Below are 12,766 nucleotides of genomic sequence, written 5' to 3' on the forward strand. Positions count from 1 at the left end.
TAAAGATGTACACTCAGCAAAAGCATTTTGAAGTATTATGGTTTTTTCATCTTCCCGAGGAAAAGGCGTGAACTAACTAGAAAAATCCAGTTTTCACCCTTTCCGAACTAGGCATGAATTTCCAGACTCGATCGTAGCGCCACCTAGGGCTATTACGAGTTTTTGATGTCCCCCCCCCTATCGACCAATCAGATTCCACCTCTCATAACACTTGCGATTGTTTCAAACAAAATGGTGGTACCAATTCAAGACGATCTGATCTATAATACATAGTTCCGACCGGGAGCCCCTTAACCATTCAGAGCGCTCGCTTTCCTTCACTGCCGAATAGTTTGACAAAAGGGCGCCATTCTGTCCCCCAAGCGCTAACGTTATCCAAGGCCTTTACAGCCACGTGTTGTATTGGGGTCACTGCATGGTAATTTTAGGTATGACTATAAACAATGCCAAATGTAAAGACCAGCTTCGGTTGCTAGAACCATTGTTTTATTACCATCTGGAGATTTTGCATTGGAGATTGCATATTGTTATACTTATTTAGGCTTACTTTCAACAGAACACTTAGATTATGGACGTATGGCAAATGCTGTGGCATGGTCGCCAAACAGAGCGCTAGGCCTACCTATAACAAAATATAAAGTACTGGGTGATATGCAATATCTAACCTACTCTAAGTTGTATCATTTTATGCTATGGGCTACTGTTGAATATGGTGTTGCAATTTGGGGCACGTATACTTTTTCTTGTATTAATGCTGTGCATAATCGTGCCTTTCGTTTCTTTTTAGGCTCACGCAAGCATGCTCCGAATAATGGTGTTATCTGTTATATAGGTTGGTCGCCTTTTGGTGGTAATCAGTGAAGAAGTGTGTCAAGATTTTATAGACACTTATGTAAATTAGATTGTAACTGCCAATTATTTTTTATTTGGAGTAAAGATTTAGCAATGAAAAAAAATGGAATTATGTCTTTATGTCAAATTTTGGGATCTTAAGTTTGCTCATTTTAAAAACATAAACGTTGATTATCACATCCCTTGTGTTGTTTCACAAATTACTGATGTTAGTTTTAATGATCATGTACAGAAATGGAGCATGAAGTGTCGCAAGCAGGCAGTAAAACTGGAAGAGGTGGTAACAAAATAAGAACCTATTCTACTTTAGAATATGAATTTGGTTGTGATTTTTATGTAAATTGGAACATGTCTCGTCCATATAGAAGGGCACTGCCTCTTTGTGATGTAGTGTAGCCCCCCTAAGAGTTGAAACTGGAAGCTATGATGAATGTCATATGTTTCAATTGTAAAGATTTTATGGAAGATACACTATCCATTATATCATGTTGAACGTTTAATCTTTTTAACTAGTGTACCCAATTTGAGGAAGGTTTCATGTCCTTTAACGACAGAGATAAGGTTAGTTTTATACTGTCATACCCCGAACTGTCCTTTTTAACTGCCAAAATCTGCCGTAATATCTTAAAAAAACGTTCTGCAATTTGTATATGCCCACGTTATATATATTTTATTGTAATTGTTTACGGTTCTATCTTATACCCTTAGTTCATATATAGTTTGTTTTGTTGTACGCATAATAGTCTCTCGTAATGCCGCATGGAATGGCTCAACTTATTTTAAACATTTATGTGTATAATTTTATGTATCAAATATTGAGGTGAGACTTCAATAAAATATCTGTCTGTCTGCTTTGCAAATACTTAACTCGTTGATTTACAAAATCCGAGCTGCAGTTTCTCGAGGATCAATGAATCAGAATTTTTCAGGAGGATTGATTCTATACCCCAGATTTCACTATTATATAGAATTACTGGCTCGATTAATGTTTTGAATAATTTGCAAGCATGAGCTGTAGGTATATCTTGGTTAAAAATGGAGACGGAGGCTTGTGGTAGACCTTAGGGCCTTTCCCAGGAGAGGTTTAGCACTATTTTGAAGTTTACCATTTGCTTCAAATGTAATTCCTAAGTAATTATAGCTAGTAATTTTAGCTATAACTAGTATTTTTTGTATCGCCCACGGTCCAAGTATTCTTTTCTTATATTTTACTTGATTCACCAAACACTACAACATTTGTTTTGTCACCATTAATCGTTAGGTTACTTGTTGCACAAAATACACTCAGATCATTAAGTTACACATGTAATAAAACATTTCAATCGTCAAATAGTACTAAGTCATCGGCAAACAACAAATGACAATGTTTAAACCATTAAGTGTTATATTATTACAACCAGATTTGATATAATATGGAAGATCATTGAGGAATATATTAGATAACATGGGCGACAAAATGCATCCTTGTCTTACCCCAATGTTGGAGTTAAAGTTGTGAAATGCCCTTGTCAGTTTTGACTTTATAAGAGATATCATTATATAGTGATGGTATTATTTTAAATACATTTCCTGAGATTTTATTTGATAATAGCTTTGTTTGGAGTAGTGATCTGTCAATTAAATCAAAGGTCTTTGGAAAGTCTACAAAGCAATTGTATTGTCGTTTCTTTTTACTTTTCTTTTGTAAAATACATTAATGTTTAAAGAACGCCTACATTATCTGATGTTCGGTAGCCCCTTCTAAATCCAGTCTTGTGGTCTTGTAAGATTGTTATAAAGTTTTTTTCCATGTGTTCCATTATTGTTATATTTATGAACTTGCAAAATAGTTTACCCAAGCAGCTGCAAGCAATTAGTAATGATTCATATTAATTTAAACCGGAACGATTATGGGATTCAGAATTAACACGTAAATTGGAGTTGATTCTTTTTAACTTCGGTTGTCTAAAAGAGCAGTTGCGACATGTTCCTGAATAGTGTTACTCATGTATCTCTCAGACAAAACGGGGCGGTCGGGTGGCCTAGTGGTTAAAGCGTTTGCTCGTCACGCCGAAGACCCGGGTTCGATGTCGACATGGGTACAATGTGTGAAGCCCATTTCTGGTGTCCCCCGCCGTGATATTGCTGGAATATTGCTAAAAGCGGCGTAAAACCATACTCACTCACTCACTCATACAAAACACCCACACGCAAGCCTGGCCGGAGCTGCACGAATATACTCCCAATTATGACCACTCGCTCCTTTCCGTAACCCGTCAGCCCGCCATTCCATTCGTGACTAACTCGTTTGTTCTGGGACAAGCCGAATAGCGACTCGTGCCCCTCTCGTGGCCATTTTTGAATGGGTTCGGTCTTAGCGCAAACGGGCATATAGCTAAAAGACTTGTCAACTCGTTGTGTAATGATTCACGTATATTTCCCCCATATGTCATATATTTTCCAGATGCTATTGAAAACACATCGGGACTTACATTATTTTACAGTATGGTTAAACACCTTTGAATGTATCTTGGGTGTATTTTTAAATGCAAGACATATATAAAATCAATCCTGAGGGATTCTTTGACCGAAGTAGTTGACGTCATACACGCATTCTGACTGGTTTGTCGTATTTTCGCACATAACATCCATCGATAGAGGGACGAGTCTTCTTGCATGTTACGGAAAAGGTGACGAATGCCCGCCATTCGGCCGGTCACGGGACGATACGGGCGATCACGAATGGTAATTGCAGCCAGTTCAACGGTCGCATAAATAACTCCATCTTACCTACTTCCTTTTATGGACTGGGAGTTCAAAATCTTATAAAACTAATACATGCAAGGGGAAATAACTTAAAGATAAATTTGGTCAGAGAATTGTTTTTAAGTGCATTGGTTTATAATTCTTTATATGAATTAATTCTTTCAACAATGATTACAAAATAAACAATTTTTGTATTTTTATATATAGATCTATGTTTTGATATATAAAAATAATACTATTCCAATATTCGATTAAACAATGAGTGAGTGAGTGAGTGAGTGAGTGAGTATAGTTTTACGCCGCTTTTAGCAATATCACGGCGGGGGACACCAGAAATGGGCTTCACACATTGTACCCATGTCGGGAATCGAACCCGGGTCTTCGGCGTGACGAGCGAACACTTTAACCACTAGGCTACCCGACCGCCCCTTTAAACAATGAGACTAGCTATAGGCATCATAAATACATCTGAAATTCCAGAACTCTATAATGTTTTTAAAATATTATATATGTACGAGAGACAATCACATACATATAAATAGCAATATGTGTGTTTTGCTAAAACTTTCAGTGAGTACCTCAGAAATTCTCACAATGGCAAAAATAATCGCTCCTAAATCAGTTAAATCAAGTACAAAGTAAGTACAAATTAATAACAAACTGTTTCAGTATTCCGTTTTTACACACTCTATCCTATCAGGTTAATTATTGGCATTGGCTCTTTTCATAAAGAGGTAGAGCACACGTATTGATCCAGTCGCACCAGTCTAGGAAAAATGGGACATCTGAATGTAATTAGCGGCGAGAACAAGACAGGCCCAGGTTGTTATTAATTGAACATGCGCAGTCACGAACAGCAGTCAACCTACGGGCTTAAGTCACTGATTGACATTTTGCATTTGACATCACCTGGAGAAGGTAGCGCGTGAGAAAGGTAAGACCAGTTTGATGTTTGTTATATCTGAGGCACAGTTCTATTCGTAATTTGTGTGTCAAGCTTTATGTGGAGATATAAACTGATGCGCAGGAAAGTTGCTCATTATTACGTTACACTATATTGCCAGGAGGAGAATCGATTCCGTATATTGATTATTCTGGTTCACTTGACGAACCACACCTCTCATAATTACGGAAAGGCGCGAGTTGCACCAGACCACCTGGTGGGAGGACAACAACGAAGTGGTGGCTAGAGTTTTGGGATCTAAATTTTACAATTCCAATTTTCATTTCAAAAACACAATTTGTAGCATTTTTTAATTTACAACTAGTTTATGGCGTCAGGTAATTAATGTATATATCACCACTACATATGTTAGTTCACTGTATTATTTCTTTGTTAGAGGGGGCACGGGTGGCCTAGTCGTCTAAGGCGCCGCGATTCGCTGTGCAGAGTTGCGTCCCTTGGACACGCCAGAAACCTATGATTGTGGGTTCGAATCACGGTTCGACCCGATTATGTTTCTAGGTTTGTCAGCACCATACTCATGCTCGTGGGTTTCACCGAAGTGGTAAACGTCTGAGACCTGCATCACTTTGGGCATTCCTCCCACATTAAGCTGACACGCCGTGATATAACTGGAATACTGTTAAAAGCGGCGTTAAACCCAACTCACTCACTCACTCTTTGTTAGATTGTGTTTTATTTTTAAAAAATGCTAATATTCTATTAATATTCTATTTAAAATTTTGTACCATATTATTTAGTCAGTCTTGCTTGAGAGCGCTAAAAGGATCTGTACCTAAACGTCGATATTTCAGTAAAATAAAGTAGTTGTGATCCATAAATTGTGTCTAGTTTGCAATGGATCATATATGGCAGGTTGTTTGGGATTTTCAAGCGGCTGTTCAAGCATCACTCGTATTTCATTTCCAACGTGCACCCTACACGCTGATGTGTAGTGGTCGATACGGTGCCATGACAACACATACACAAACAGAACCTCCGGCAACATGCAACATTTATACAATCAATCATTGAGTAGACTGGTTGCGCACAATCGCTGTCTGGACACTATACCATGTGGACGCACTGCCTGGTGGCCAGATCACGTTTTAATTTGTCCCAGTGAGCTATCTCTAGACTTCAGTATCGGCACCAGCAGAATGGTATAATGGCGACCGACTCTGTGTTACACCGGCTGCCTAGTTGCTGCAAGGACATACAACAGCACCCTCTCCATCTGCAGCAATTCACGGATTACATTTTGGTGATGCTGCATCGAGCTGATGGGAGAGTACCGACGACGTCGTGAAACTGTGTTTGTTTTGGATGTTTGTGAGCAACGATCCATCTCTGGACACGATGACACGCGATCAACAAAGCCGCCGAATCTGACCATCCGACTTACCAACAACGACCAGCGTAAGTTGCTGGGGATCAATTCTAACCCCTTAAAGTCATCTACATGTAGTTTCCCCGGCTATCAAGTACCGTACATGTTTTGGTCCCAGGTTTATTCATATTGTTAGACTTGAAATATAATTCGCCTTCCTGATGATATTCTCTAGTTACGTGGGAAGTTTAGAAAAGGGCTCATAATTGTTTTCAAGGAAATATAAGGATTGGATTTGTCATGCCTAATAACTCTTGACGCTAAATATTCGTGTGTGTTTTTTCGGGGAAACGTACTACCCACAAGACGACTGCTAATGAGGCGGTCATAATTCTATACGTAAAACAGAATACTTTACTATTCACATCTACATGTACCCGGGGTAGAATAGGTCTTCAGCAACTCATGCTTGACGTAAAAGGCGACTATGCTTGTCTGTTTGTCTTTAGAGGCGACTAACGCGTACGGGATCGGGTGGTCAGGGTCGCTGACATGCTTGATGCTTGTCATCGTATCCCAATTGCGTGGATCGATGCTCATGATAGCAATCACTGATTGTCTGTTCCAGACTCGATATATATATGTTGGACTAACTTGGACTTTATTATATATATATAAACGAGCAAATGTTCACTCGGTGTACATGTAATATATAATAAGCTAATAAAATAAAGTCCACGTTAGTCCACGTTAGTCCAACATCTTCTATATATCAGTTTCAGACATAGTACTTTCACTGTCTCATGACAGCTCTTCAGTGGTCGCATGAGAGTATGTCTTGACATTTTTATCGACTTTTCTATAGCGTAACTGGAATACTGTCAAAACCCAACCCAACCCAACCCAACCCAACTCATGCACTCATTTCTATAGCGTCATTTATGACGCGAAGCGGATATCCTAGCTTCTATCATTTCTTTCAATGCTTTATCCGTTTCCGACACGATGGTGCATACTCTCCAAGTGAATAAGGAATGTTAGGTCTTATATGCCTGGGGTCACATGAACCCAATTGTAAGCATTGATGGAAGTTTGTATCCGTACCGTTGGTTTGTAGTAGATATCGGTTTTCAGTTTAGTATCCTCCTAAGTATCATGTAATGGGGTAAGTTTGAAATATTAAAATCCGCACCCCTTCTTCCCCCCCCCCCACCCCCACCCCCCCACCCACCCCCCCACCCCCCGACCTCCACCACCCTCTGTGTTTTCCGTGGCCGGATTCTTCTGAGAAATCTCACCTTTTCTTATAAGTGAATTGATTATCGCCAGGAACAGCTGAGAAGTTTCTGGGTTGCTGCGATCTGCTGGAAGTGAAGCGTGTATGCCAGATGGCCTGTCAAGATGCCATTTGGAAGCGGGCTCTTAAAAGAGGTAAATATATTCCCTACTCTTGTGTCAGGCCTATCAATTGACAGTTGCCATAGGGCATGTTTTCCACATTGTGAACATGATTTTATGAATCGAAATATGATATGATAAGAAATACTGTTTACCGTTTGACTATCGAACGTTGTCATTATATGGCAAAATACTTGAAATATTTCCTTTCACTGAGCACCGTTCACTTGGCCCGAGACGTAATCACTCAGTGAGATTTGATTGCCCCTTTCAAGGACAAAGGTATGAAATACAGTAAACTACGGTTATAACGAACTCAAAGGGACAACTTATTTTAGTTCGTTATAACCGTAGTTCGTTATAAGCATATATACAGCATATATATACAACAAATGGCCGGGACTAAAAAATAAGTTCGTTTTTCGGTCAGTTCGTTATAAGCGTGTTCGTTATAACCGTAGTTTACTATAAGAATGTCGTTTTTACTCTGGAAAGCACCTGGTTTTCGACTCGTCGCTGTCGCGATAGATGACGCCAAAAGAAAAGTAAGAAATATTGAACGTATTATTGAATGTCGTATATAAATACTTAAAAAAAATGGTCCGGAAGCCCTTCGGCGCATGATATAGATTAGATTTAGTTCAAATTATTAAAAAAGGGCTAAACATTTGCCCAAACCATGCTTCATGTGCTCGAGTGAAATCACAATTTGTACTGTTCAGTGAGTAGTTGCTGCCGACCGGCTTCCGGTTTGACATGTGAACTTCCGGTTTGGCACCCCTGTGAAGGAGAGTCCGTGACAATTGTCAGTTTCTAAATATGTTATTTGTTCGCTGGACTTTTTCTTATTTAAAATGAGAAGACAGAGTCAGTATTTTTGTGTGCTTTTGAATGAAATCACGATCATCCGTTCAGTGGGTGAGTGAGTAAGTACTGTTTTACGCCGCTTTTTAGCAATATTCCAGCAATATCACGGCGGGGGACACCAGAAATGGGCTTCACACATTGTACCCATGTCGGGAATCGAACCCGGGGCGTGACGAGCGAACGCTTTAACCACGAATCTACCCGACCGCACTCATCTGTTGAACGGAATATATAAGTCACGTCTTGTAATACATGTTTAGGGGCACGGGTGGCCCAGTCGTCTAAGGCGCCGCGATTCGCTGTGCAGAGTTGCGTCCCTTGGGCACGCCAGAAACCTATGATTGTGGGTTCGAATCACGGTTCGCCCCGATTATGTTTCTAGGTTTGTCAGCACCATACCCGTGCTCGTGGGTTTCACCGAAGTGGTAAACGTCTGAGACCTGCATCACTTTGGGCTTTCCTCCCACATTAAGCTGACCAGACGTGATATAACTGGAATACTGTTTAAAGCGGCGTTAAACCCAACTCACTCACTCACTCACTAATACATGTTTAGTTAATTTACCCAGGGCTCAATTCAACAATGCATTTATCAGGTGATCTGCATTCAGTGGTTTGGCGTTTTTCTTTGAGAACACTGGATTTCCGTCTTCTCATAAGGTAATTTAACTATTTCTTAAACTTAGTGTTTTATAGGAAATTGCAGAAACCTGTACTGTAATTCTATGTATTCTATATATGTGTAACAGACCCGTGAAGATGCGGTTTAGAATCATCTTCCCGAGGCAAGGGAGTTAAAACTGGACTTTTACTGGACTTAAACTGGACGTTAACTCCCTTGCCTCGGGAAGATGGTTTAGAATAGGTCTAATGATATGCTAATGTTGTGTTACAGTTGATTACCTGCAAACATGTTCATTTTGAAAGTAACCAAATATACATTTGACGAGGGGAAAAAATCAGGTAAACATACATATCCTTGTTCAGGGCTATAATCACCGTCAGCATAAATTTATACCGTGAAAGCGATTGATAAAATACTACATAGAAGAGGACCCTGCGGAATAATGAGCCGTGTACCATGCATTGTAAATATCAACTTACGACGGAGCTTGGTGCACGTGTAACATCGGCAGAGATCGTATTTCTCGTGCATCACGCAAGGGCGACTTACACATTATAAATACATTCAAAGAGTTCTGGTTTATTTTTCAAATATTTTTCACAAGGAGATGGTTTGTCAAAGTGTAAATGTAAGGATGTGTAGGGGAATATCCTCGTAACGCTCCATTCCTTAAAAAGTAATGGGCCTCGGGTCCATCATGTAATTTTCAATGAGAGTTACGAGGAAAGTTCTCAAATTGACCTTGCGTCTTTTTCAGTTATGGTTAGCTGTGCAATCCAAGTGTTAAGTATAACTGTTACCTGATGCATTGATGTGATGTGGGGTAAGGTGAAATGAGGCTAAAAATTATTTCACTAGTTCAATGACCCGTGAAGACCCGGGGTAGAATAGGTCTTCAGCAACCCATGCTTGCCTTAAAAGGCCACCATGCTTGTCGTAAGAGGCGACTAACGGGTGGCCAGGCTGACTTGGTTGATGCATGTCATCGTATCCCAATTGCGTAGATGGATGCTCTTGATGTCAAACCTAAAACTGTGTGTTTGAAAGTAATTTGTTGATTATTCAATGATATTTTGTGGTTCTTTACTTTGTTTACAATTACGTACGTACGTACCGATTTCTGGGTTAAGCAACAGACATAGGAAGGCATGTATATCACTAATAGGTAAGTAATGTTGAATGTGTTGGCTTTATAAAGAGGATGGTGATGACGTTACTGACGTAGGGTTTAACCCGGATCCCCTGGATATATACTCTTCTGGCCTAAGTGGGTGGTAAGTGTCTCAGACCACAATCACTTCGGAATTTCCTCCAAGATAAGTTACATCAAGTTCCCACGACGCTATAATTGACATATTGTTCAAAGCAGCGTTAAACCAAAGTCACGCATTGAGGGTCTCTGATGTTGAAGTTGATGATGATGATGATGATGATGATGATGATGATGATGATGATGGTGGTGATGATGGATTCTCAATGACTGTTCTTGGTGGTCATCTATGACTTTGAAATCATTTGCTGAAATATGAAACATGAATTAATATTTAGCTATACACTGTAGATCTATATGAAGTATCTACAGCCAATATCAGGGCCATCAATTTCTCCTTGTATTATATTATATTATATTATATTATATTATATTATATTATATTATATTATATTATATTATATTATATTATATTATATTATATTATATTATATTATATTATGTAAATGTTAGGAAGTAAGTACTTAAGCATGCTATTGATTGCTTCTAAAATTGGACTTTTTAAGCCGGGGCTGAATTTCGGATTTTGTCTGTTTTAATGGAATAACATTCTATCTGAAAACGCGCTGTCCCAGTAGAGGCTCCAAAACAGTTAACACGGGTACATGATCGTTCTGTACATTAGATTGTATTATTGGTTTTTATAATAATATACTGTATTTGTGGAATAGAGACATAAGTATGATATTTTTAATAAATTGCACAAAATATATTACAATGCCCTATACTTCACAAATATGGGGCCAGGCAAAGTGGACAGTGTGTGTGTCGGGGAGGGGATGGGGAGGGGGTCGGGTGAAGGAGAGGTTATGATACAGTTAGGATGCTTGACTGCCCCACTGAAACCACCTGAATTCAAATTTTGTAAGAACTAGTTCAAACGTCTTTGTGGTTGAATGGTACTCGAATGTTCATGTTGAGGACCCACATTAGATTCCCTTCATGTCGAGCCCACCCCTTGTGTCCCTGACTTTGCTGATAATATTGAAAAGACAACGTTACACCTCACTCGTGTATTTGTTTCAGGTCGAAAACTGGAATATATGGCTCTATTTGGCATTGCAGCAACCGCAGTGTACATATTTAGTCAGAAATATGACGTTTTGGAAGGCGGGTCTTCTTCAAAGCAGACGACAAGCGAGCAGACAGGTACAAGAATTCCTACCCAAAACGGAAATAAACGCACATGGAACAGTATATCGGAAAATCGACATAAACATTTCGTTATATGTATAGAATCTGGTCGCCTTGGAAACGCGATGTTTACTTATGCATCTATTTATGGTATTGCGTCGAGAAAGAATATGAGTGTTGTCATTGATGAAAGCAACCCGCTGGTGAAACATTTCAAATTGGACGCGAAAATTATGAAGATTCAGTCGCTAAGCGGTTATTTGAAATTGGTCGAAAAAAGTTCGTGCGACTTTGACCAAACATTGACTAAGTTCGACCCAATCAGAAATGTCATGATAGAACGGTATTTGCAATCATGGCTATACTTCTCTCACGTCCAGAACAAAATCCGGAGTCAATTTGATTTCACAGATTCTACAAAAGCATCGGCTGATGGTATTCTTAATAGGATTCGTGAGGAAAGGTCATTGTCAGCCAACGCGAGTGCCACCTTAGTTGGCATCCATTACAGAAGAGGGGACTATGAGCTGAAACATTTCAAAGATTTTGGTTATCAGCTTGCCCCAGTGGAATATATTCAACGTGCAATGGAGTACTTCCGCTTGAGGTACAGTCACGTGACTTTCGTCCTTGCAACTACTTCCGCTGACTTCGTAAAAGATCTTCTGAAGGATGGTGATGTCATACATGTGACTGGAGGTACAGCGATAGTAGATATGGCTATTATGGCGAGATGTGACCACTTGATTCAAACTGTCGGGACGTATGGATGGTGGTCAGGATTTCTAAACAGGGGTACTGTTGTGTATTATAAATACCCAGCAAGAGAAGGATCTGATTTCCGAAAAATGTTTAGTAGTGATTATTCAAGTTTTTTCTACCCCAAATGGATCGGAATGGAATGATAAATGGAACTATTTCATCAGGTGTTTGAACATGAGGGTATTCCTGGTAAAAGGGCTTTCAGCACATGTGTTTGTCAATGGATGTGACTAATTGGATCGGGGGGTCATCCAAACCCACACTCACAACCCTCACACCAATACCCTACAACCATCACTCACGCCCACACCTCTCACACAGACCACGTGATAAAACTTTTACATTGCTTCTTAAGGATTCAGCACACATGTAAACGCATGAATACGTTTTCGTCCAAGTCACGGTTTGCTAAAACGGTTGATTCCTTCCCAAAATATACGCATGCGCGTTACACGCAGCAGAAACTCTTGACAACAATCGACCGCCTCCGTGGTCTAGTGGTAGAGCGTCCGCCAGGAGAGCGGAAGGTCCGGGGTTCGATCCCCGACCGCGTCATACCAAAAGACGTTAAAAGATGGTACTTGTTGTTACCCTGCGCTCGGCATTAAGGGGCTAAAACAAGGACTGGTCGGCTCGGAGTCAGTATACTGTGTCTGAGTGGGATATTCATGTTAAAACTGCGGCATGGTATCTCAGTGAGCTAGCACTATAAATGGGCATCAGTCCGGACTAGAACAAGCAGCCACACAAGCACACACACGTGCATACACGTCGCTATGTAAGTGCAGTAATCTTGGACGCGACGTTAAACCCCATTTCACCTCACCTCACCTCAAACGG

At 39.9% G+C, this 12,766-nt stretch overlaps 1 protein-coding gene across 7 annotated transcripts; it reads left to right on the plus strand.

The window, feature by feature from the left end:
* Positions 1–4,475: 4,475 nt before the first annotated feature.
* LOC124132907 (galactoside alpha-(1,2)-fucosyltransferase 2-like) lies at positions 4,476–12,523 on the plus strand. Of its 7 annotated transcripts, none has more exons than XM_046497096.2 (4): positions 4,476–4,531; positions 7,200–7,301; positions 8,732–8,795; positions 11,057–12,523. In XM_046497096.2, the coding sequence occupies exon 4, from the start codon at positions 11,074–11,076 to the stop codon at positions 12,067–12,069; it is 996 nt and encodes a 331-aa protein (XP_046353052.2). In that variant the 5' UTR covers positions 4,476–4,531; positions 7,200–7,301; positions 8,732–8,795; positions 11,057–11,073; the 3' UTR covers positions 12,070–12,523. The 7 variants fall into 7 exon arrangements, with proteins under 7 accessions (XP_046353052.2, XP_048256859.1, XP_046353060.2 ...); XM_046497104.2 differs by lacking the exon at positions 4,476–4,531 and adding an exon at positions 5,547–5,959; XM_046497112.2 differs by lacking the exon at positions 4,476–4,531 and adding an exon at positions 5,547–5,959 and having other exon boundaries at positions 7,206–7,301.
* Positions 12,524–12,766: the final 243 nt, after the last annotated feature.

The sequence above is a fragment of the Haliotis rufescens genome, unplaced genomic scaffold (assembly GCF_023055435.1).
Source record: "Haliotis rufescens isolate VD_foot unplaced genomic scaffold, xgHalRufe1.0.p SCAF_20, whole genome shotgun sequence".
NCBI lineage: Eukaryota > Metazoa > Mollusca > Gastropoda > Lepetellida > Haliotidae > Haliotis > Haliotis rufescens.